Source organism: Vicia villosa, linkage group LG4 (genome assembly GCF_029867415.1).
Source record: "Vicia villosa cultivar HV-30 ecotype Madison, WI linkage group LG4, Vvil1.0, whole genome shotgun sequence".
NCBI classification, from domain to species: domain Eukaryota; kingdom Viridiplantae; phylum Streptophyta; class Magnoliopsida; order Fabales; family Fabaceae; genus Vicia; species Vicia villosa.
In genome coordinates, this window is record NC_081183.1 from 104,101,807 (window position 1) to 104,127,026 (window position 25,220).

At 32.8% G+C, this 25,220-nt stretch overlaps 1 protein-coding gene and 1 pseudogene across 1 annotated transcript; both read left to right on the plus strand.

Annotated features, from left to right (window-relative positions):
• Window positions 1–6,517: 6,517 nt before the first annotated feature.
• Window positions 6,518–8,708, plus strand: LOC131597603 (RNA pseudouridine synthase 2, chloroplastic-like; annotated as a pseudogene).
• A 6,624-nt stretch (window positions 8,709–15,332) lies between these two features.
• Window positions 15,333–19,959, plus strand: LOC131597604 (RNA pseudouridine synthase 2, chloroplastic-like). The gene is given in 5 exon segments (XM_058870292.1): window positions 15,333–15,465; window positions 18,866–19,068; window positions 19,383–19,550; window positions 19,552–19,629; window positions 19,753–19,959. Coding segments are annotated over 5 exon segments (789 nt in total).
• Window positions 19,960–25,220: the final 5,261 nt, after the last annotated feature.

Below are 25,220 nucleotides of genomic sequence, written 5' to 3' on the forward strand. Positions count from 1 at the left end.
ATATCTACCACCCCCTCGATTGTCATCGACTCAAGTATGGAATAATGTTCGTGACCTACCAAAATTCATAGACTATGGTGAAGCCCGTAGAATTCAAGGATATGGGGTTGACCACAATTGGACAAAAAGAAGTATTTTTTGGGACCTCCCATATTGGAAGAATAATTTATTGCGACATAATCTTGATGTTATGCACGTTGAGAAGAATTTTTTTGATAATGTATTTAACACAGTGATGGATAATGAGAAGACAAAATATGATGAGAAAGCTAGAAAAGACATGGAACGTTTGTGTAATCGAAAAGAATTGGAGTTGAAACCTCGACCAAACGGAAAATTATTAAAATCCAAGGCTTGTTACACTCTTACTCCCCGAGAAGCAAAAACAGTATGTCAGTGGTTAAATGAATTGAGGATGCCTGATGGTTATTCTTCTAATCTGGCAAGATGTGCTGACGCCAATATTGGGAAGTTGCATGGAATGAAAAGTCACGATTGTCATATTTTCATGGAACGATTGCTTCCAATTGCATTCAGTTCACTGCCCAAGAATGTAATTAATCCACTAACTGAGATCAGTCAATTTTTTAGAGACATTTGTGCGTCAACTTTAAGAGTAGACGACATCATTAAATTGGACCGAAATATTCCTGTCATTCTTTGCAAGTTGGAGCAAATATTCCCGCCAAGTTTCTTTGATTCTATGGAGCATCTCCTTGTGCATCTTGCTTATGAGCTTTTCTAGGTGGACATGTTCAATATAGATGGATGTATCCATTTGAACGAATCATGGGTGATTCAAAGCGATCAGTTAAAAATAAGGCAAGAGTTGAGGGATCAATTTGTGCACATTATAATAGCGCTTTAAAGAGCTATTAAAAGTGCAATCTTTATTAGCACTTCCCTTAAAAGCGCTATCGTAGTCTTGTTTGGGGCGGTCGTATTTTTAAATGGGATTTAATAGCCTTTTATGTAAAAGCGCTTGTTATACCCCAAAATTTGCCCGCATCTTTTTTCAGAAAGAAGGCAACAGACTTCTATCTAAAAATTGGGAGTTTCATATAATCTTGGATTTTTATTTCATAAAAATCCTGATTTATGAATACTCGGTTTTTAGAATTTTTTCTCATACAGTATTTTGGCTCGCTGTTGAATTTATTCTTACACAAATGCCAATTACTGTTTATCATTTCACACACGCTGTTTATTTGAGATTTATTTGCAGATAAATAGTACTGACGCAATTGGTACAGAAATAAATCTTTTGCAGGCGCAGAGTCCGGGGATTCAGACTGTACTGGTAATGGGTAAATTATTATTAACTTTTGTTTCCCACTAATTTTTGTACTATATTCTATTATTTTCAAAAAAATCTTTTCCTTTCTTTTCAAATCTCTTTCTTTTCAAATCAAATCCTAACTTTATTCTATACATCTTTTTTTTCAAACCCTACCATAAACTTTCTTTCAAATCCTACTACCACTCAAATTTTCCTTTTTTGTATGGAATCACTTCATTCCCCAACGTCTCTATCCTTCTTTTCACTCTATAAATACCTCTCATTTTTTCCATAAAATCTCACATCAAATTCCAACTTACTTCTCAAATTTCTACATCATATTCATTCTCTCTTCTTCCCCGGCAAAAATGGCGAAGCGGATAGAAACGTATTTTCTTATGGTCATCACCGTTGTGGTGGTAATCATGTCCTTCTTCTGTCTGCATAGTCCTGAAAAATGCGGACCTGGGTTGTTTACACTCCCAATCATTTATATGTTATTATTTATAGCATGGGTTATTAATCGTCATTCTTAAAGTTTGTCGTACCTTTTATTTTTAAATAAATGTACCGTTTATTTGTCGTACTGTTCATTATATTATGTAATATTTGTACTGTCAGTATTAAATATTGTACTATATGTCGTACTGTTGTTTAATTATTAAGATAATATTTTGTGTGTTTTCTGCCAATTAAATATTTATTTTTCTGTGCATTAAATGTTTTTCAGGGTTATTATCGGTAATTTCGTTCGCATACAGTATATATTATTTATTTATTATGTCTGTGTTTTTCTAACAACTCATGTAAATAAATTTTCACCATTAATACAACAAAAAAAAAAAAAAGAAAAAAAATAACTTTGATTGTTGAATTTTCACTTTAACTGCTACGTTAATGCATGAACAGTCAGTTGACAGTCAAACCCGCTGACAGTGCAATTCTCCGTGTTTTGTACCATCAATCAAATCAATCTTTTGCATTTCAAAACTCCAAGATTTTTGTTCTAGAAGTCTTCTGAATATCACATGATTAGCAGAGACTCAGCACTGCACAAAAATCAGGTACACTTAACTGTCTCCTACACGAACAGTCCCTAACTAGGGTTTTTGTTTTTTTCAGGAGAACAAGTTTTTTGAGACCTCAAATGAATTTCATGGACCTCCATATATCTCAAAGTACCACCATGCAAATTTTCAAACTTCAATTCGCTCAGATGCACATTCAGCAGTTCAAACAGTCAACAAACGACCAGTTTGACCGAAAAGTCAACAGACAGTCAAAAATGAATTTTTTTGTCAACATCCATATTTTGTCAAAAGATTCATAATTTGATCATTGGTTGATCATAATTCATCAAGGAAAGATCAAAAATTAACAAAATCCTAAGTTTCAAAATTAGGGTTTTCTCCTAAAAAGTCAACTGAACTTTGACTGGTCATAACTCTCTCATCCTTCATCCAAAAAATTCCAACCAAAGATCATTTTGAAGGAAATTAAATTATCTTTCAAATGAAATTGGTCCCTTGGTCATTAGATTCACCATTTGGAAAATATGAACCAAGACATTACAGGTCATTTTCAAAGTCAACTAAAAGTGGTTTTTTGTCAAAGGTCATAACATCAAGATAACTTCTCCAAATGAAAAAAGTTTTCAAGGTGGCTTGTAGAGGACATCTTGAGGTTTCTAAAAAGTACAAGAACTCCTTCATATGATAAAAATTGAGGGATTTATGCCTTGTTGAAGTTGGCTATTTTTTTGGAAAATGCATGAAATCAACATTGATCAAAAGTGTTTTTTTTGCAAAAGAGACTAAATTTCCATGATCCAAACATACTTCCAACAATGCTAAGGGCCTCCCACGACCAACCTAAGGCCCATAACATTTTATTTCTTTTTTTGGTTTAATTTTATTACATTTAAGATTAAATTGAAAAAGAAATGGAAGGATAATGTTATGTAGCTTTGATCTTAAGCATGAGTCATCAAGAATCATTCAAAGCTCTGCCCCAAAGAGATGGTACAGTAGAAGGTTGAAGAAATTTGAGCCATGGTTGCTTGAATTCAAAGCTACATATTATTAAAAAAGTCAAAAATTCAACAAAGCACTTAATGCTTCTTAGCTTAGTTTTTAAGTACTTCTTTGCCTATAAATGAAGTAGAAAACTTCATCAATAGAGGAGACACGAAATCAGAACCAGAATCTTGCTTGTATCACTCTTGAATCAAATTGAAATTTTCAAAGAAACTTGAAATTCGAATTTTCAGTTTAAGTCATTTTTAATCCAAACTAAACACTCAAATACAATCCCTAAGCATCACTGAACCTATTCAAATCAGTTTCAAGCTTTGAAACTCAAAGAATCGAGCACTATACCTCACGGTTTTCTCAAACTAAAACTTACAAAAATCTCATCATACATGCATGTTTAACAAGATGTAGACATATATTTGAGTTTAATATGAGGTCCTGATCATTTCTGGAAGTTTAATTGAGATTTGGGTGCTTGTACACGAAACCACCATTTTAGGGTTCTTCATCTCAAAATTAGGGCTTTTCAAATTAGGCAAAATTACAGGTTCAAAGAGGTCCCATTGAATTCGTATGGACCAGACGAGTTGAACCATGGCATCGCGCCAAATTTATATTGCGTTTTGCTTGTATTTGTTATTTTTGCAGGTGTAATAGATTGGAGCTTTTTATGCCACCTGCAAATGAGCGGTGTAAAAGAACATGTCTGATGAAGAAGACAAGACGTGGCGTCCTCTGGTTGGCCAGAAACGCGCGCGTCTTTATTTTTTTAATTTTTCTGATCCAGTGCCTTGCAGGTGTGTTACGCGCCATATGCTCTCACTCCAACCACCATCAGATCATGCCAGCTGCTCATCCTACGCACCAAGACACGCTAGTCCATGATATAGACTCTTAAGCCAACCACACATGATCATTTATTTTATATTTTCTATTTTATTTTATTTTCTTTGCAAAATTAATTAAAAATAGTTCTAAAAATCAAAAAAATATAATAAAAATAATTTTAGGTTTATAAAATGATCTATTATTTTTTGACATGAAAATATTTTATTTTTCTTAATAATTAAAATATTTTGTTTAATTAATTAGTATATATTTATATATTTGCTTTTTAATTATTTCAACCAATCAAAAAATCATAAAAAATTGTTCTTTGTATTAAATTTAGTTTATATATTATAGACTAATTTTGTACATATTTAGAATATTTTTTCATTTAAGTTTTAATTATTTGTGTAATTATTTGCATAATTATATGTTATTTAACTTAATAATTTCAAAACAACTTAAAAAAAAATTAAAAAAAAAAGTTTTATTTTAAAATTAATTAAGAAGCATTTAAACATATTTTAAACTTAATTTTTAGGTTTAAATTTTATTTCCACCTTTTTCTCATTTTAATTAAATTAATCATGCATTAATTCTAATTAAAATCAATCATACAAAAAATCCAAAAATATTTCTTTTATCTTATTGCAATTTAAATTCCTAGATAAAGTGTATAGGTTGTCAAATTCATGTAAATAGCGTAGTTTACATTTCTCGCACAAACGATGTAATAGCATAGATTTACTTTCCGCATTTTACATTCCCGTATTTTAATTCTAGTACATATAAAACTGCGTGTATGTCAAAGATAAAAATTGAAGCGTTAGGTCACTAACTTCAAAGATAAAATATCTGAATCAAAACACAATCACACTTGCACCTCTTAGGGTAATCCCTCTTTTTACTCTTATCAAAAATCAAATTCTACTGTTTCAAATGCAAAGTCGAACTTTTGTTTACATCCGGTAAAAGGAGAATTTTCTAAAGGAAATAGGAAAAGACCTTATAAACTTAGGGTAGACCTCCTAATTGGTTGCTCAAATCAAAAATAAATGTCTCATATACCATTGTTTTTCAAAATAAAACTTTCAAAAAGACAATACTTGGTATATATCCAAACAAGGATCATTACGAAGTTAACGTTTTTTTTTTTCAAAACATCTTTCGAAAGATAAAACACTTTGTATACATCCGCACAAGGATCATTACAAAGTCAAATTACAAAGGTATTTGAAACCACATACAAGCATTTCAAGGCAAGACAAGAGATTCAAAACAAGTGAGCTAAGCAATTAAGAGCCCATGGATAACCATGGATACAAAGGGTGCTAACACCTTCCCTTTGTATAACCTACCCCCTTACCCAAAATCTCTTAAAGGTCTTTTTCTGTTTCTTTTATAAACCTTTCCTTAATTGGATAAAATAAAAGTCGGTGGCGACTCTCTGATTTTCAAAAACACAAAAGCAAAAGAAGAGTCAGTTCGTATATCTCTCCACGAGAGGTATGGTAAAAAACCGAGGTCGACAGCGCTATTAAAAAGCTTTTTTTCCCCTGTATGCGAGATCATAGCAAGAGATCTTGTGACTATACTACCTATATATATATATATATATATATATATATATATATATATATATATATATATATATATATATATATATATATATGAGGGCAGACTAAAAATAATACGACTCAAAAAATTAAGTATTATGAGGGCAGACTAATCATTTATCCCGATTCAGGATCGTAAGTTTTTGTGTTTTTATATTATATTTTAAATATGAGTTTTATTTAATCAATACTGACTCAATATTTTGTTGTTTAGAATTGTTCCCTCACATCAAGCAGTATCGATAATAACAAATATTATTAAAGAGAAGTACACACAATTTTGGCCTTCTTATGGAGCTGTACATGAAGATGATAAGGAAAAATGGTTTCAGGCATTTCAGGTATAATTTACTTATTCGTTTTGACATTTATTTTTTAATTTTTGTGATATTCATGATTCTACTTTATTTAATATTTTTAAATTCATACAACAATGTAGGAGCAATGTTGTTGGGATATTAGAGATGAGGCCGTGATTAAAGAAAACTTTCACTCAAAATGTGCTGCTCGGTTTTCTGATATCATGAGGAATGTTAGACTTAAATGGGAAGCAAAAGGGACACGTCCACGTTGGATAGGAGAAGAAATATTCCCAAAGCTTATTGATCATTGGAAGTCAGATAAATTTAAGGAAATATCTGAGTAGGCAAAGAAAAATAGAGCATCTGAAGTTGTGAGGGGTTTTTGCCTTTAGTGAGAGGTTTAGCCCCTGGAAAATTTGATTTATTCTTGTAGTGATTGTCTCTCGCTCTTCTATAGAAATGGAGTATCGTGCGATGACTTCCACCACTGCTGAAATAATTTGGCTGTGTTGGTTACTCTTAGATATGGGTGTCTATGTTTCTAAACCAACTCCTATGTATTCACTACGTCAAATTTGGCTTTTAGCAGCACATGTACGAAAGCAATTTTAGACAAAAGCGCTGCTATAGGTTTCGCTAAAAACAAAACTAAAAAAAGGGAAAAAAGCGCTGCTATAGGGGATCCTACGAAAGCGCTTTTAAAAAGCGCTTTCTAAGGCTACCTTAAGAAAGCGCTTTTATAAAAGCGCTGCTATAGGTAATATATGAAAGCCCTTTTAAAAGCGCTGTTATAGGGGTAGGAAACGAAAGCGCTTTTTTTCTAACCCTAACCCTAATTGTTCATCTTCATTTACGGCTGCATCTGTTCATCTTCATTAATTTGTGTGTCACCTTCATCGATTAAACATTGGTGTATCACCTGCAACGATGGCTCATAGTACTGTTGCGGCTCCTTGAAATTTCAGAAAACTCATTTAGAAAAGTATGGTGTCATTCAACTCAAACAACTTTACAAAGATAAGGGTTTTTTACACACTTTCTCTTGCTTTATTACTATCTTCTGTTTTAGGGTTTTCTCAATTTACCTTTGTCGAGTGTGTATTATGTTATGTTCTGTTCCATGCCTAAAGTGTTTTATGATTCTTTTTCTGAGTGACTTCATAATGAGTGTATCTTGTTTCACACTTAGTTGTTGAATTTAACCAACCACACCTAGTAGAACAATGCTCATGGGCTGCAAAGAAAAACTAATATTTCTAGTAACATGTTTTTCGTGAACAGAGGAGTATTATGTAACATAGGCCATCTTCTTATTGCAATCAGTGACTTTGAGAACTACCATTACTTAGGACATTGAAGGCATTAAGATATTGATCGTTATCAACTGTTCCAAGCGTGGCTCTCAGTGTTTGTAGATCAAAGGTTGTGATGAACTTGAATGCACATTTTCCCAATTCAACAATACTTGTTCAAAACGGAAAAAATAATATATGATTAAAAGATGATTCTGAAAATCCCCCAGGCCTAAACTATATTTCTTACTTTCCAGTTTTGTTTGGTTATTTCAATAATTGGAGTATTAACCAGAACATTATGATACTTGAACATGTTTCTTTCAATGTCAGAGCTGGGGATGAGATCAAATGCACAATTGCAGAGTTGCAGTAGTTGAGAGCTGTGCCGGAAAACATACCTTTGGATATAGTTTTTGAAGATGAGCATTTGCTAGTCATAAATAAACCTGCTTACATGGTGATTCTAAGCCTCTTGCTCTAAGTTGTTATTTTAAAATCTTGCATAATCCTCGTGTATAATTGCACAGTAGATAGTATGACTGTGCGAGGTTCTTGTTTTTTATTTATAAATTGATTTCAAACTATCAGAAGTTCAATACTTAATTAAATTCAGGCTGTTTAGACTTTAGACTAAACAACTGCTTCATTCCGTTCTGGTAGTGCTAGAAGCTAATTATTTAAATTGATTTATAATCATGTCAGAAATTTTCAGCATTAAAATGGAAAAGAACTCAAAATATTGATATTGACAATTGTCATTATTTAGTCTCTAACCTAGGTTGTGCATCCAGCACCTGCAAATACGTCTGGGACACTTGTCAATGGCATCCTTCACCACTACAACCTGCCAAATGTTAAATATTCTAAAGAGGAAGCTCTTTCAGATCCAGAAGATTTTGATGATGAACTTAATGGCTTCTCATCTAAGGCAACTTCTTGTGAAGGGTTAGATTCTAGATTGTCTTCGCCTAGGGATTGTACATAGATTAGACAAAGGCACGAGTGGGTTGCTAGTTGTGGCCAAGGTACTTTTTATGTTTTCTCAATCTTGTTAAAGTGCCTAACTTTAATGAAGAATGAAACTATTTTCACATTTCAAAAGATTAGCATTCATCTTACACTCTAATATATGTATGCCTTGATATCAGGATGAACATTCTCATCAGAAATTGTTTGAACAATTCAAGCTACGCACTATTAAGAGGGTCTATATCAGTCTCACTGCTGGGGTACCTACTCCAGTTGCTGGGCGTGTTGAGGTTCCGGTTGGTCGGGATCCTAATAACCGGCTTCGGATGACCGTTGTTGCTGGAGCGGTTAATTCTATAAAGGCTCGTCATGCTGCTAGTAGGTGATCTATGGTACTTTTACACTTCATCTATATTTAGTTATTTACTAATACTGAATTATATTAGGCGCTTGATTCATATTTGACTATTGCAAAATTTAGAATGTATCTTAAAACTATCGACATAAATGTGTATTTTTTAACATTTGTGTACACATATTATATGAACTTTGAGTGTGTTATTATTCAGTTCAGATGACACTTCCAATAAAAAATTCCAGTAGAATAGTTTAACTTTTCTAACTAGCATTTATCATGATTCATGACAAAAGACAACAAGATGCGTAATCCTTCGGTTTTTTTCATCATATAGCCAAACTAATTTCAAGCTTAATAAAACAGTTGAAATCTCTTGTATGATTCGTTTAAGTTTTAACTCATATGTCATTAGTTAAAACAAGTTTATAGTTTTCACTTACTGAATAGTGCTTTTCAGCTTGCAGATTATCATATAAATTTAAATGAGAGCTTCTGTAGAATTAGAAATACAAATACTAGTTTAACTTGAAGGGGAAGATGTATATTAAAAACTCATAGTCATTGCAATACTATTTTAATATTGCATTGTATTACATTTTCTAAGAATTTTTTGAGAAGTTTTTTCAAATAGTTTTTATATAAACTGCTTGAATGCGAATCGAATAGAAGCTCGGCTTCCAATTATATGCATTTATGTGTAGCTGTTCAAAATGGTAAATTGAGCTTGGATTTTGTATGGATGATATGCTGTAATATCTTGGTTTCTTCTTTGAATTTGGTTTTCTGGTTTTATGCAGGGGCAGTTCATGATTGGAGTAGCAGGGCATTGGTTGAATTAAGATATGACTAAGATTGAAGTGGGGATATGCTAGATGGAATCAAAAGGTTTTATTGAACATGGCTTGAAATGCTGAGAATTATGTTGGAACTAGTAGAATAGGTGGGATTGGTTTAGTTGTTTAGGGATGATTTTCTTATTGTTATAATGTAATGTGAATTGGTTTAGTTGTTTTGGTCATGTTAGAAATATGTGAATCGGTGTATATATATTTTAAATTAATTACAATGTTATATAATGTAATGGTATAATTTATAATGCCTTTTTTTGTATATAATCGAAATCGCTTCTTTGTTGAAATATGAGATTATTGAAATAATGGGATTACAATTGTAAATTATAGGTTTACGGGATAACAATGGTAAATTACAGGTTCATGAAATAATGTTGCCTAAAATGCAGGTTTAGAAATTATAAAAATAATAGGTTTATTAAAAACACTAACGAAAGCGCTTTTTAAGTAAAAGTGTTGCCTTAGTCCTATCTATGAAAGCACTTTTTAAGAAAAAGCATTGCCATAGACCTATAAATGAAAGCGCTTTTTAAGAAAAAGCGCTGCCTTAGGCTAACCTATGACAAAAAAATTCGGTCAATTTTTTTTATTAATTAATTAACAAGTAAATTGAAGTAATAAATAAAATATATATTTAGTTAATTAATTAATTTATAAGTAAATTGAAATGATTTATAAAACATATATTTAATTAATTTAAAAAATATATATAACTAATTAATTATATTTATAAATAGATTAAGTTATATATATTATGAGCAGTGATTTTTTTATATTCGGGAATAAGTTATCAAAAAATTATAAACAAAAAAAAACTCTATTCTTGATGCTATTATATTAATAAACGGGAATAAATTAAAGACTTAATACTCTCATGAACAAATATATTCATATAAAAGTTATTTTTATTTCTCAATTTAATAGATGTAGATTGTTCATTGTAATGAAGGTCCTTGCAAACATATAGATCCATGGATATATGTGTATGTATCTATGAAATATCAATTGTAGACAGTTCATTTTAATGTCCGTCTCTTTAAATCTTTCTTTTGCTGATGTTATAAATTAATTCACTACACACTTCATTTTTAATTAAATTGTAGAATCTTTCTAACAAAATCCGATCAACATTAAAGACTTAATACTCTTTTGGTCAAGGATATAAATCTAAGAGTTTTTTTTACTTAAAAGTTAGTTCATATCAATAATCTATATTTGTAATTATATGAATGTTAACTAATTGAATAATGAATTCATACTTAACAAATGATGGTTTGGTAGACGTGTAACGTGAATTCAGACAGGACCCATGTGATAGCACGGGTTTCTTACTAGTTAGTAAATAATAAAAAAATAGTCTTAAGATTTATACTAGTTGACTCGGTCAACTAGAAGGATTGAAATGAAATACCAATAAAATGAGAAATTGGGCCAGCAAGAAAGGTATATTTGGATCAACTTTAGCCCAATTATTTGATGTACCCCCTTAACAAGATTTTTTTTGATGGGTTCTTAAATTGAATATGGTAGTAAGCCCAAGTCAATAGAAATACAAAGTAAACTCCTCCTTAAGAAAGAAAATAAATGTTAGAACCAACAAATAATGAAGAGTAAAAATATATTATCCAAATAAAAAGCCTAAATAAACTATATTGACTATTAACACCAATGCGTGCAAATTTTGTGTATGACAGCAGCCCCAATTTAATAACTCTTTGGTTAAGGGCGCGAGAATACGATGTTCTTGCGTGTTTAGATCAAAGATTTATTAAATACCGGAAGACCTCGAAATTTTCCCTAAGTTTTGGAAATTGTAACAATAAGTGATAAGGCAATGATGCATAGATACTTCATCAATGCATGAGTGAAATAATTGTAAGTTTCGTGTTCTTACCGCAACCTAGAGGATAGTCATACTAGTTTTGAAAAAGGTAATCTGCTAAATCCTTTGAGGTCAACATAGCAGATTGTATCGTAGATTGTGTGTATTCGTCATACCCTAGAGGACGAATAAGACAATTTTGGATAGTTCTTTGTCATTTCTAGACTGACACAACGAACTATATTGTAGTTACAATGTACCTACCGCAACCTAGAGGGATAGGTAACACAGATCAGATAACTCACTGTTGCTCGGCGAACTATCGCGGATTCCTTTATATCTTATCACAACATATAGGATAAGAGATAATGGGCTCAAACTCTATTTTAGGTTTAATCCAAGTAGAGTTGGGGAAAGATGGAGAACTGACTTTCCACATCCTAGAGAGCAAGTAGTCGCCAATCTCTTCTTTATCTATCACGACCTAGAGGATAGACAAAATTTGTGTTTAACCAAGATTAGATAGTATAATTACTGTAGATAATTATGCCTATGCCAACTGGTAAACGTTCTCACCAAATTTTTGCACCAAAAGTTTGCCCCGAATTGTTCACACCAAATGTTTGCACCAAACACCAAATGTTTGCACCAGGTAAGTTTACCAAATTGATCATTGCCAGGGGACTAACGTGATAAGAAGGAAAAACATAAATTTTGTGTATCTATCGCAACCTAGAGGATAAATGATGAAAGTTAAATAGTTCATTGCTGCCCAGTGAATTATATCGTAGATTCCTTTATATTTATCACTACCAAGAGGATATATATAATAAAGGAAAGAGCTTACTATTGCTTGGAGACTAACATAGTGAGTTATCATAGATTATGCCTATCTATCACGACCTATAGGATAGATAAAGCAAACTTGATTTTGAATATAAAACCACAGGGACCTAAAGATTACTCGCAGGACTCTATGACTTCCCTAGCTTTGATACCCAATGTAATTATGACATGTTTATGCATGATCCCTAATGATAATTGTCATTGATATGTATATGCACCAAATGATTTATGTGTTTTTGTTTTTGACAATTTCTCGTTTTAAACCATCAGATTTTTTCAGAGTTAATGACTTCCCCATATTTATCTACGACTTCACTATGGTTTTCTCCAAGATGATTTGAATTTGATTTGTGCAGGTAACTTAGTTGGTAAATAGGTCTTGATATTTTTCGAAGTACTTCCGTGCCTATGCACCATGCTTAATGCAAATATGTAGATGCACCAAATGTTATGAATGTGTATTTCTTTGGCAAGAAAGAAATTTTTCTGCACGTGCAAAGTTTCCTCATTGGATCATTGGATTTTTTATTGATTTTGACATTAGTTGTCTTGAAATTAACCCTTTGATTTTTTTATTTTTTGAAATTGACTTAAAGGAAAAACTACCAAGAAGGACTATTTTTTTGTTGAATTAATTTATGAAAACAAACAACACTAGGGTTACCCGATGAAAAATATAGTATAGCCTATAAGTGTCAGTAAGGTTACCTAAAAAAGATCAAGATAGTAAGGTTACTAACAATTGGTAAGGTTTATCGGAATATGTCAATCAGGTGGTTGGAAAATGAACAAATAGCAAGGTTACTGTCATCGGTAAGGTTACCGGAAAACATCATTCAGGCGATTGGAAATAACCACACTCAGTAAGGTTACTGACATCGGTAAGGTTACCGGAAATCATCAATCAGGTGATTGGAAAATGAATACTCATTATGGTTACTGACATCGACAAGGTTACTTGAATCATCAATCAGATGACTGGAAAATGAACATTCAGTAAGGTTAATGACATCGGCAAGGTTACCGGAAATCATCAATCAGGTCATTGGAAAATAAACACTCAGTAAGGTTACTGGCATCGATAATGTTATCGGAAGTCATAAATCAGGAGATTGGAAATATGCACTCAGTAGGGTTACTAACATCGATAAGTTTACCTGGTGCTAAGAAAGGTTGATCTTTGTAAAACAAGTTTTGTTGTATCATTGCCAAGTAAAATTGGGCTTTCTAAAAAATATGTATTTAGAGATATAATAAATGATATGCACAACTTGATGCATGATTTTGGTGATGAAATGATTCAACTATCCAATAAGTTTATGGATAATTATGATTGAGACGAGTCACTCATGCATCAGGGTTGTTTGTTAAAAATAAGCGAGACATTTATGCTAGCATGGCTTCCTGACACTCGTTTTGAACTCCCAGATTGCTGACGTAGGAGAAATATCCAATCGAGATTGTATGCAGAGAGCTTGCCCCTTCGTGGAATGTCTTTCCCCAATGGGTTGTTTTTGAACCAATTTCTTTTGAATGAGCCTCGTAGCGGTATGCCCCAATATTCGAATTTTTGAAAGGTATGCCCCCAATCCCCAAGATCCGGAGGATGTAACCTTAGAAAGAAACTAACCACCTACTTGACATAGATTGTCCCAAGATTTGAATTTTGAAAAGTATGCCCCCAATTTTCAATCTGAAGGAATGTCCTTAGATCTCACCATGTGGTGATATGATTTGATATGGTTTTCTCTGAGTATCTAAATCTTGAAAAAAAATTTCTTTGAAATCGAGTGAAAGGGAAATTGGATCCTACGTTCCGTAAGATGAACTTGATATGAATTGCCTCCATATTTGAGATTTGAAAGGTGTACCCCTAATTACCAGGTCTTAGAAATGTATGCCCCTGATTAATTGGTGCTTTGAAATGTGATCCAAATTGATTGAATCTTAGAATGATTGCCCCTATGATCGTTAGGATTTTCCCCAGATTATAGGGCTCATCTTAGATGTTTTTCCCCTAATCAAGAGCGTTTTGAAATGGATTTCTTTTGATTAAATCAATTTTGAGATCTCATTGATGCTACGCGTTGATTCTTATGTAAAATTGTACCTCTTTGAGAAGTAATTCTAAATTGATGCACATGAAAGTTTTGAAATTGAAATTTATTATTGAAGAGATATAGAGTTACAGAGGGTGGTGAGGACGGCTTCTATGGGGTTATCATGCATATTTACGAGTTGGTTTATAATTATATGGACTCGGAAAATAAAGTTGTCTTATTTTATTGTGACTGGTATGATCCATCTTCTAGAGGAACAAAATTTGATAAAAAATATAACATTGTTGAGATTTGAAGAGATAGAATGTTAGGCAAGTTTATAATGTACCTTATCCTTCAATTACCCCACACAAATGAGAATGGTGTGTTGTAATCAAGTTCAACCCAATGGGTCACATTGAGACTGATGAATTAATGGAAGATGTTGCATACCAACATGATGAGATTTCACCTGTTAATGAGGTAATTGAAATTGAGGAGATTGTAAGTTTGTGTGATACTGTAGTTGAGGGTCAACAAGTTGAGGAAACTATCTTGTTGTCAACAAATCATTTAGAAGAAGAGCATGAAGATCTAGGAGAGTCTGAAAACAATAATATCAGATCCGATGAAGACAACGAAGAATATGATGATGAATAAATTGAATATGTAATATTATCTTGAGTATTTCATTATCTTGTGTAATATTAACTTTCTAATATTATCTTTCAAATAATATCTTATGCAATATCAACTTTCAAATATTATCTTAGGTAATATTAACTTGATAATATTATCTTGTGTAATATTATCTTTCAAATATTATCTTGTGTAACAGGAAAAAATGACACCCAAAAGAGATGAAAAAGGTAGGGGTCAACAAAAGCCTCGCCGCACCAGATTCATTGTCGAGGAGGTTCCTGACTCAGATATGTTCGTTCCAATGCCACATTCTACTCTATGCTCTACTCCACTGCCTATGCATCCTACACCACCCATGTCTGGATCTTTCACTGGATTACTATCCACGCCCCCTGGATGCACACCAGCAGTTTTTTTGTCCCCCTGGATACTCTAACCCCATATATTTTCCTATGGAGACAGGTGGATCTAGCATGCCATTACCCATTCATATGGGGACAGGTGGATCTAGTAGCATGCCATTACCCATGCATATGGAGACAGGTGGATCTAGTAGCATGTCATTACCCATGCATATGGGGACAGGTGGATTACCCATTCCTTCTTAGGATGATACCAGTGCTCTTAGAGATACCAGTGTGTAGCGGGGAAAATCTGATATCGAAGCCATAGGATTGACTCGAATCAATATTTCGTTTAAAATCGCCACCGCGCTTTATTGTTTCCAAAGGAAAAGGGAAAAGAACGAAAAACCCAAAGTTTTGTTTTTAAAACAAGAAAGAGATCTCAGGTACGGGTGTTGATTATACATGGGGAAGGTTTTAAGCACCCCTCATATCTGTGGTACTCCACAGGAACCTTTTTGAAAATCTGTGTCGTGTGTGCTAAAAAAGAGTTTGTTTTATTTTTAAAATAAGTTCGGCAAAGCGTTAAGCTTTGTGCCTACATACCTCCTCGGTGCAATGGAGAAGTCAGAGCTAATGTAGTTCCGCTTAAAGGGAAAACGTTTAAAAAACGAATAAACACTTTATCATCGTCGGAGAGAAATACTCAGCCATTGATCTTGAGCATGAGAACAAATGAGTTCTTTGCATCGCAAATGAAAGAAGGGCTCCAACTCGGATAGAAATCAACGAGTATGCCACTAGCTCTCTCACGCGAAAAAGATCTCATTATATCGATCAATTTCAAAATCGTGGGGTATTACCACTCGTTTTGACAATTAATAGTGTCTAAACTTTTGAAGAAAAGCCACTAAGGGCAAAAGATATTTTAAGAGAAAAGGTTTTGTAAAGATTGCAAACATAAGAAAGTTTTGTAAAAAGGGAGAAGATTTTGAAAATCTAAGAAGTGGGAGGAGATGAAGAGGCTAACCTAGTGCATAAAATAAAAGCTAAGGAAAGAAACGGTCTAACCGAAATAAGAAGCCAACACTTGACATTAAGAGTCAAGGTAGATTTCCCATCCTTTGAATTATCAATACCAAATCAACATTATCACTTGGGGATCGAGATGAATTTATTATCTTAGCACCACTTTTGCATTAAGCACATGAAAATTCTGACAAAAATCGGGCAGAGTAACGGCTGTTTTCGGGTAAAATCCTTATATCAATGCCTTGGAATTAACCATCAAGGGCTTTCAAGGAAATACCTGCACATACAAACAGACAACAATCCAATGCTAGACAGACAGAATAACAGCAGAGTAACAATATCATAAGGGTCCAGAGGTACTAAGTCCATAAGTCCGAATCTCCAAAATGCTCGGGATAGTAACCAATAGTCCGAAAGAGAGCCTTAAACGTTTTTTAGATTTTTGTTTTTTATTAGTGTTTTAGCATAAAAGTAAAGTATGATCCAAGTGGACAAAAGAAAATGGCGGAAACATAAACATAGTGTCCAAATGGACAAAGAGAAAATAGCGGAATATAAATACGATGAAATGATAAAATAAAGCGATAAAGCGAGAAATATAAAGAGCAATATAATAAATTGCGGAAATTAAAGTCAATTGTTAGATGTTAAAGATAACCATCTTGAAACTTGTCAAGTATGTTATCAAAGTTAGTAATTAAGATCGATGGTGAGTGAAGGATGTCCTCGGATTTAAATTCAATAGAAATTTATCAGAAGCTTGATAAAATCATAGCGACTACACGATAAACCTCTATAAGTCTTAAATCAACCGCATACAATTCTCTTCCATATTTGATCTTTTTTATTCGGGACACGAAATATTGCGCTATGTTAAGCAGATCGCCAAGTGATTTATGTAGAAATAACCCTACAACGAGGCCGGTCAAAACTTTATGTGCTAATGCATGCGAGAAGAACGATATGTAGATCGCTTTCCGAAAGCAATACCGCACGAAAAGAAAAATGGTGAGTGATCTAGTCTTTACCAAGAATCCATAAGAATTCTCAAGGCATTAAGACTTTCATCGATCAAAATAAAAAGAAGTAAAAGATTGAATCACATTAAAAGCTCCTTTCATCCATAATTTCAATCACTTAATATTGCGTATTTGGATTCTCATCCTATCAACGCCCTAAGTCCATTGAAATTAGAGAGAAATTAGGCCTCTAACTTGTGATTCAAAGAAAATATCAAAAGAATGGAGTAGAAGATGAGTTAGAACCAAAAACAAGTCAAAAAAAGGCAAAAAACACATTCTGCTTAGATGTAAATCGATTTGCACAAAGTGTAAATCGATTTACATAACTCAGTTTTCAAATCTCTGCAGTTTTTCAGTTGTGTAAATCGATTTGCACCAGATGTAAATCGATTTGCACAACACAGTTTTTCAAAAAAACAGCAAATCAAGAGAAGGAAACTTGTTTAAACATAAAACCAAACACCTTGTGATCTTGGATCAATTTGTGCACGAAAATGTATCAAGTAAGCCAGCAAAACTCATCAATGTAGCACCAAAGGTGCATCAAACATAAACAACAATGGATCACATCTTGGATTATGGAAAGGATCTAGAATTTTTCCAAATCTTTCACAAACTTTGAATCTTCTTCAAGAACACACAACCACAAGCCTTGATATCTCACAATTGATGAAGAAAGTAGTGTTTATGTTGGGGTTTAGCTCTAAATTAGTGAGGTTCAAGATGTAACTCACTAATTTTTGTAGAAGAAATGAGAGCTTTGAGTGAGGGGCTTGGAAGAGGTGAGGAGAGAAAGAGCAAGATTTTTCTTGGCTATCAAAGCTTGAAAAATGATGAGGGGAATGCCTCAATTTATAGCACTTAGGATTGGGAAATTGTTCATCTTCATTTATGGCTGCATCTGTTCATCTTCATTAATCTGTGTGTCACCTACATCGATTAAACATTGGTGTATCACCTGCAACGATGGCTCATAGTACTGCTGCGGCTCCTTGAAATTTCAGAAAACTCATTCACAAAAGTATGGTGTCATTCAACCCAAACAACTCTACAAAGATAAGGGTTTTTTCACACTTTCTCTTGCTTTATTACTATCTTCTGTTTTAGGGTTTTCTCAATTTACCTTTGTCGAGTGTGTATTATGTTATGTTCTGTTCCATGCCTAAAGTGTTTTATGATTCTTTTTCTGAGTGACTTCATAATGAGTGTATCTTGTTTCACCCTTTGTTGTTGAATTTAACCAACCACACCTAGTAGAACAATGCTCATGGGCTGCAAAGAAAAACTAATATTTCTAGTAACATGTTTTTCGTGAACAGAGGAGTATTATGTAACATAAGCCATCTTCTTGTTGCAATCGGTGACTTTGAGAACTACCATTACTTAGGACATTGAAGGTATTAAGATATTGATCGTTATCAACTGTTTTAAGGGTGGCTCTCAGTGTTTGTAGATCAAAGGTTGTGATGAACTTGAATGCACATTTTCCCAATTCAACAATACTTGTTCAAAACGGAAAAAATAATATATGATTAAAAGATGATTCTGAAAATCCCCCAGGCCTAAACTATATTTCTTACTTTCCAGGTTTGTTTGGTTATTTCAACAATTGGAGCATTAACCAGAACATTATGATACTTGAACATGTTTCTTTCAATGTCAGAGCTGGGGATGAGATCAAATGCACAATTGCAGAGTTGCAGCAGTTGAGAGCTGTGCCGGAAAATATACCTTTGGATATAGTTTTTGAAGATGAGCATTTGCTAGTCATAAATCAATCTGCTCACATGGTGATTCTAAGCCTCTTGCTCTAAGTTGTTATTTTAAAATCTTGCATAATCCTCGTGTATAATTGCACATTAGATAGTGTGATTCTGCGAGGTTCTTGTTTTTTATTTATAAATTGATTTCAAACTATCAGAAGTTCAATACTTGATTAAATTCAGGTTGTTTAGACTAAACAACTGCTTCATTTCGTTCTGGTAGTGCTAGAAGCTAATTATTTAAATTGATTTATAATCATGTCAGAAATTTTCAGCATTAAAATGGAAAAGAACTCAAAATATTGATATTCACAAATGTCATTATTTGGTCTCTAACCTAGGTTGTGCATCCATCACTTGGAAATACGTCTGGGACACTTGTCAATGGCATCCTTCACCACTGCAACCTGCCAAATGTTGAATATTCTAAAGAGGAAGCTCTTTCAGATCCAGAAGATTTTGATGATGAACTTAATGGCTTCTCATCTAAGGCAACTTCTTATGAAGGGTTAGATTCTAGATTGTCTTCGCCCAGGGATTGTACATAGATTAGACAAAGGCACGAGTGGGTTGCTAGTTGTGGCCAAGGTACTTTTTATGTCTTCTCAATCTTGTTAAAGTGCCTAACTTTAATGAAGAATGAAACTATTTTCACATTTCAAAAGATTAGCATTCATCTTACACCCTAATATATGTATGCCATGATATCAGGATGAACATTCTCATAAGAAATTGTTTGAACAATTCAAGCTACGCACTATTAAGAGGGTCTATGTCAGTCTCAGTGCTGGGGTACCTACTCCAGTTGCTGGGCGTTTTGAGGTTCCGGTTGGTCGGGATCCTAATAACCGGCTTCGGATGACCGTTGTTGCTGGAGCGGTTAATTCTATAAAGGCTCGTCATGCTGCTAGTAGGTGATCTATGGTACTTTTACACTTCATCTATATTTAGTTATTTACTAATACTGAATTATATTAGGCGCTTGATTCATATTTGACTATTGCAAAATTTAGAATGTATCTTAAAACTATCGACATAAATGTGTATTTTTTAACATTTGTGTACACATATTATATGAACTTTGAGCGTGTTATTATTCAGTTCAGATGACACTGCCAATAAAAAATTCCAGTAGAATAGTTTAACTTTACTAACTAGCAATTATCATGATTCATGATAAAAGGCAACAAGATGCGTAATCCTTCGGTTTTTTTCCATCATATAGCCAAATTAATTGCAAGCTTAATAAAACAGTTGAAATCTCTTGTATGATTCGTTTAAGTTTTAACTCATATGTCATTAGTTAAAACAAGTTTATAGTTTTCACTTACTGAACAGTGCTTTCCAGCTTGCATATTATCATATAAATTTAAATGAGAGCTTCTGTAGAATTAGAAATACAAAAACTAGTTTTAACTTGAAGGGGAAGATGTATATTAAAAACTCATAGTCATTGCAATATTATTTTAATATTGCATTGTATTACATTTTCTAAAAATGTTTTGAGAAGTTTTTTCAAATAGTTTTTATATAAACTGCTTGAATGTGGATCGAATAGAAGCCCGACTTCCAATTATATTCATTTATGTGTAGCTGTTCGAAATGGTAAATTGAGCTTGGATTTTGTATGGATGATATGCTGCAATATCTTGGTTTCTTCTTTGAATTTGGTTTTCTGGTTTTATGTAGGGGCAGTTCATGATTGGTGTAGTAGGGCATTGGTTGAATTGAGATATGACTAAGCTTGAAGTGAGGATATGCAAGATGGAATCAAAAGGTTTTCTTGAACATGGCTTGAAATGCTAAGAATTATGATGGAACTAGTAGAATAGGTGGGATTGGTTTAGTTGTTTAGGGATGATTTTCTTATTGTTATAATGTAATGTGAATTGATTTAGTTGTTTTGGTCATGTTAGAAATATGTGAATCGGTGTATATATATTTTAGATTAATTACAATGGTATATAATGTAATGGTATAATTTATAATGCCTTTTTTGTATATAGTCGAAACCGCTTCTTTGTTGAAATATGAGATTATTGAAATAATGGGATTACAATTGTAAATTATAGGTTTATGGGATAACAATAGTAAATTACAGGTTCATGAAATAATGCTGCCAAAAATGCAGGTTTAGAAATTATAAAAATAATAGGTTTATTAGAAACACTAACGAAAGCACTTTTTAAGTAAAATTGCTGCCTTAGTCCTATCTATGAAAGCACTTTTTTAAAGAAAAAGCGTTGCCATAGGCCTATATATGAAAGTGCTTTTTAAGAAAAAGCGCTGCCTTAGGCTAACCTATGACAGAGCTTTTGCCTAAACAAAAAGCGCGGCTAAAACCTATAGCAGCGCTTTTAATCGCTTTTAAAGCCCAAAAAAGCGTTGTCGTAGGTCTTTTATGGCATAGTGATTGCGATAATAAGAGTACCGTTCAATTTGCTCATAACTGAGTCTTTCATGAACGTACAAAACATATCAAGATTGCTTGTTATCCCACTCGTCATCACTTTCAGCATGGCACCATTACTTTGTCATTTGTTTCTTCCGCTTCACATATTAGTGATTTGTTCACAAAAGTTCATTCCATCAAATGTTTTTGTTTTTTGATTGACAAACTCTCAATGCTTCATGCATCGTGAGTTTGAGGGAGACGTTAGATAATATACAATGGACTTTTATTATAACTAGGCTAAGGGTGTGATTGACTACTTATATTTTACTATATATTAATTTATATATTAATTTAGTAAACCTTGTATTAGACACTTTTGTTATTCTAATGAAAATCCTAGCCGCTTTCACGTTTCACTATTTGTAATGTTTTAAAAAAAAAACAAGGATTTTAAGTTAATAAAGTAAATAATCGGAAGGAAAAAAAATAATGTGATAAATGTTGCTATGATTATGAATGATAGAATGAAAAGGGACGGGTGTTTTATGGGTGAAAATGAGTAAACAGCTAATCTCTATAACTTTTATATTTCATCCCATCTTAAAGCTTTCAATCAAATAAAATAAAACTTACGCTTAAAAAGTGCACTTTTAACTGAATGTAACTGAATCAGTTGGGGTTGTTAATATAGTTATTATATATACTGAGTAGTTGGTTGTGTAGAAGTATAGTCCCACAAGAGAATAAGTTGAGAGAGAGAGAAGAGGAATAGGCAGCTTAAGAAGTAGAGGAAAGAAAGAAGAATGGCTCCTCCAAGAAAGTTTTTTGTCAGAATTTTCCATCGATTCAGAAGAGGCAGAGTGAATCTTCAAAGAAGAAGGAATGTAATTCAAAGAAGGAGGAATGTAATTCTCAAAATGCCTGAAATCACGTTCAACGTGATTCTTCTTTTTCTAATTCTCTTTTTTGGGATAATCTTTCCCATTATTCATCATTTTAGTTCTTAGATTTCACTAATGTAATTATAACAGTGGATCCCTTCATGTAATCTTTCTCTCATTTCCAATTTCATTATTGCCATGTTCTTTACAGTATATTAGTATCTTCTTTCATTCTGTTATGTTCTTTTCTTTTCTTTTCTTTAGAACAAGAAACTATATAATTTTTGGCTGTATATATCTTGCGCGCACAAAGTAATCATGAAAGTATAAAAGGAATTTACCACCTTAGTGTTTTCATAATATAACTCAGACTAGTCGCTTCCATTTTAGATTCAAGATTCATGATTCATTAGTTTTCTTATAGTTTAAGTTATAAACAGTTTTCTATGAATGAATGATTCTTTGTTATGAAATGATTGCATGATGTACTACAACATTCAATATATAAAACATTCAGAATTGTTGCTTGTCTGAATGATTCTTGATGGAACGAACCACTCTAGTAGATTTATTTTTTGAGGATCAATATGTGTGTTCATAAAGCTGGCGCAAACGTTTTGAGAGACTTTCTAGTGATTCCTAGACTTCAAATACTATATATATGTTCAGAAACTATTTAGTCAATGAGATGATGGTATGAAGCAAACAACTTAAAGCATGGTTTATTAATTGATGACATATTTGAGTTAGACTATTATAATTTATAGCTTACTCTAGTTTGTGTTGTTTAAGTATGGTTAGTTTGAGGCTTAAGAAAAGAAATCTGGGCTTAATTACCTGTGTTGTCAAAAGAACAATTTGTCTTAGCATTTTATGTCTGCAATGTGTTTGCATGTCAAACATTCCTCCCAATATCTAAAGAGTCTACTGTCTAACAGATATGATAAGCATGAAATAACAATGTTATTAGAGGGAAATCCAGATGAGAACATCATCTTCTTAGTTGTAATCTACATGGAGGTTCTCGACGAAATATGGGACCTAGGACTGACCTTCAATAAATAGACATCTTATAAAAGCAGGAGATTGGAGTATGACTGTCTGGTAACATGATGAAATATCTTATAAAAGGCCAATAAAGACATCAAATCATTAAGGTATAAACTTTTTTGATCTAAAATACCTCTCATATTTGATAGTAATTGGCTTAGGCGTCATATCACCATCAGATCTAAGCTCACTCCCTTACTTGTGATCATCTTAAGCAATTGCAAGATCATTGTTTCCATAAGTGCGATCATTCTTCAACTTTTCCAAAAGATCTCCATGGACTTTTAACAGTTTTTTGTCCAGCACCAAAAATACATATAATGTGGAAAGGTTGACTGCTACTAGAACCCTTTATAAAGCAAAGCATAAAAAGAATCGAGTTAAGAAGAATCCAAACAAGTGTTGTCGCCATGGGTAATTAATTACAACGCACTCTTTCATCCCTACTTTTACTTGCCAAGATGTGGTTTAGATTTCTTCTGAAAAATAAAAGAGGAATTCGTGTTGTTGCTTGCATATAGATTTCTACTCTGGATTATACCTTCACTCTTAGATTCACACTCATTCATTCACTCTGGTTAGTTAATTGTAACGAATCGACATAACATCATTCAATTCTCTCTTGCATATCAGTTTCAAAACTTTTGAATATGAATGGCTACAAGGAACCACACTTTGCTTTTCTGAAAGTACAGAGGCAAATTGAAGAGTGTTCATCGTCCGTCAATTTCTTCGTCGTCGTCCACCTCTTCCGGCAGCGGTCCCGTCATAAACATGTCATAATTAATGGGTTGAATTTGCTTGCATATCAGAAACCGAAAAGAGGATTATTTTTCAAGGGAGATTATGTTCTGTCCGTGTTGGATCTGCTCCAACCTAATTCTATATATAATGTTCCAGTATTATAATTGTTATTAATTGATGATTATCACTACCTCCATGGATAAATCTATTTAAACCCTCAATATTCAAAATAATTTCTCACATGCTTTTGTCAATGATGATTGGAGTATTTGTATTTATCTTATAGTAAATTTAATTTTAGAGATATTATTTCCAGAACAATTACAAATCTCACATTTCACTTATGGCTTTAAAGGTTGTGCTTGGAATTGACTCTTTCTTAATTGAACCAGCATGTAAGTGGATGGGTGCAAGATCAGTATGGACAATAAGTAATTTTGTCATTTTTTTTATGGCTGACACTGCTATCCTCAGTCTTATTTATGTCCATGATTATACTGAAAGAATAGAACATGCAATTGGAGCAAGTGAGGGAATCAAGGTTGCTTCCTTGGTTGTGTTTATTCAGCTTGGATTTCCAGTTGCAGTAAGTAAACATTTCACAACTTAGTCACTTGCATTAATTTGTTCAAATTTATATTTGCATTTAACACAATCTCCACATTCAAGTTTACCTTGATTTTGTGTTGGCTATTCTAAAGCTTAGTGTACATGGCATGGTTTATGTAGTGAAGGATCTTTTAGAGTAAGCACCATTAAAAATAAGGTGTGACATTATAAGAAATTCAAAAAGTTAATTTTTTTTTTACCTTAATATTATTAACTTTTTATTATTGCAGGTGATGTTCAGCATTGATACTTATACATTTCCTGAACTCTTCTACTTAGGTTGGTTTAAGTTTAACATCAATTATTATGTTGCTTAACTTTGTGAAGATTACGGTTTAAAATCACGAATTTTATTGTGACAGGTATTCGATTTCAAAAATAACTTCTCTTTCTTAGATATTTTACTTCCAACATGGTTGCATACGAAGGAAAACAGAAAGGGACGGTAAGACAAAACTGGCCATCATGAAATAATAATTTCAGGGACTATTTGATCTTAA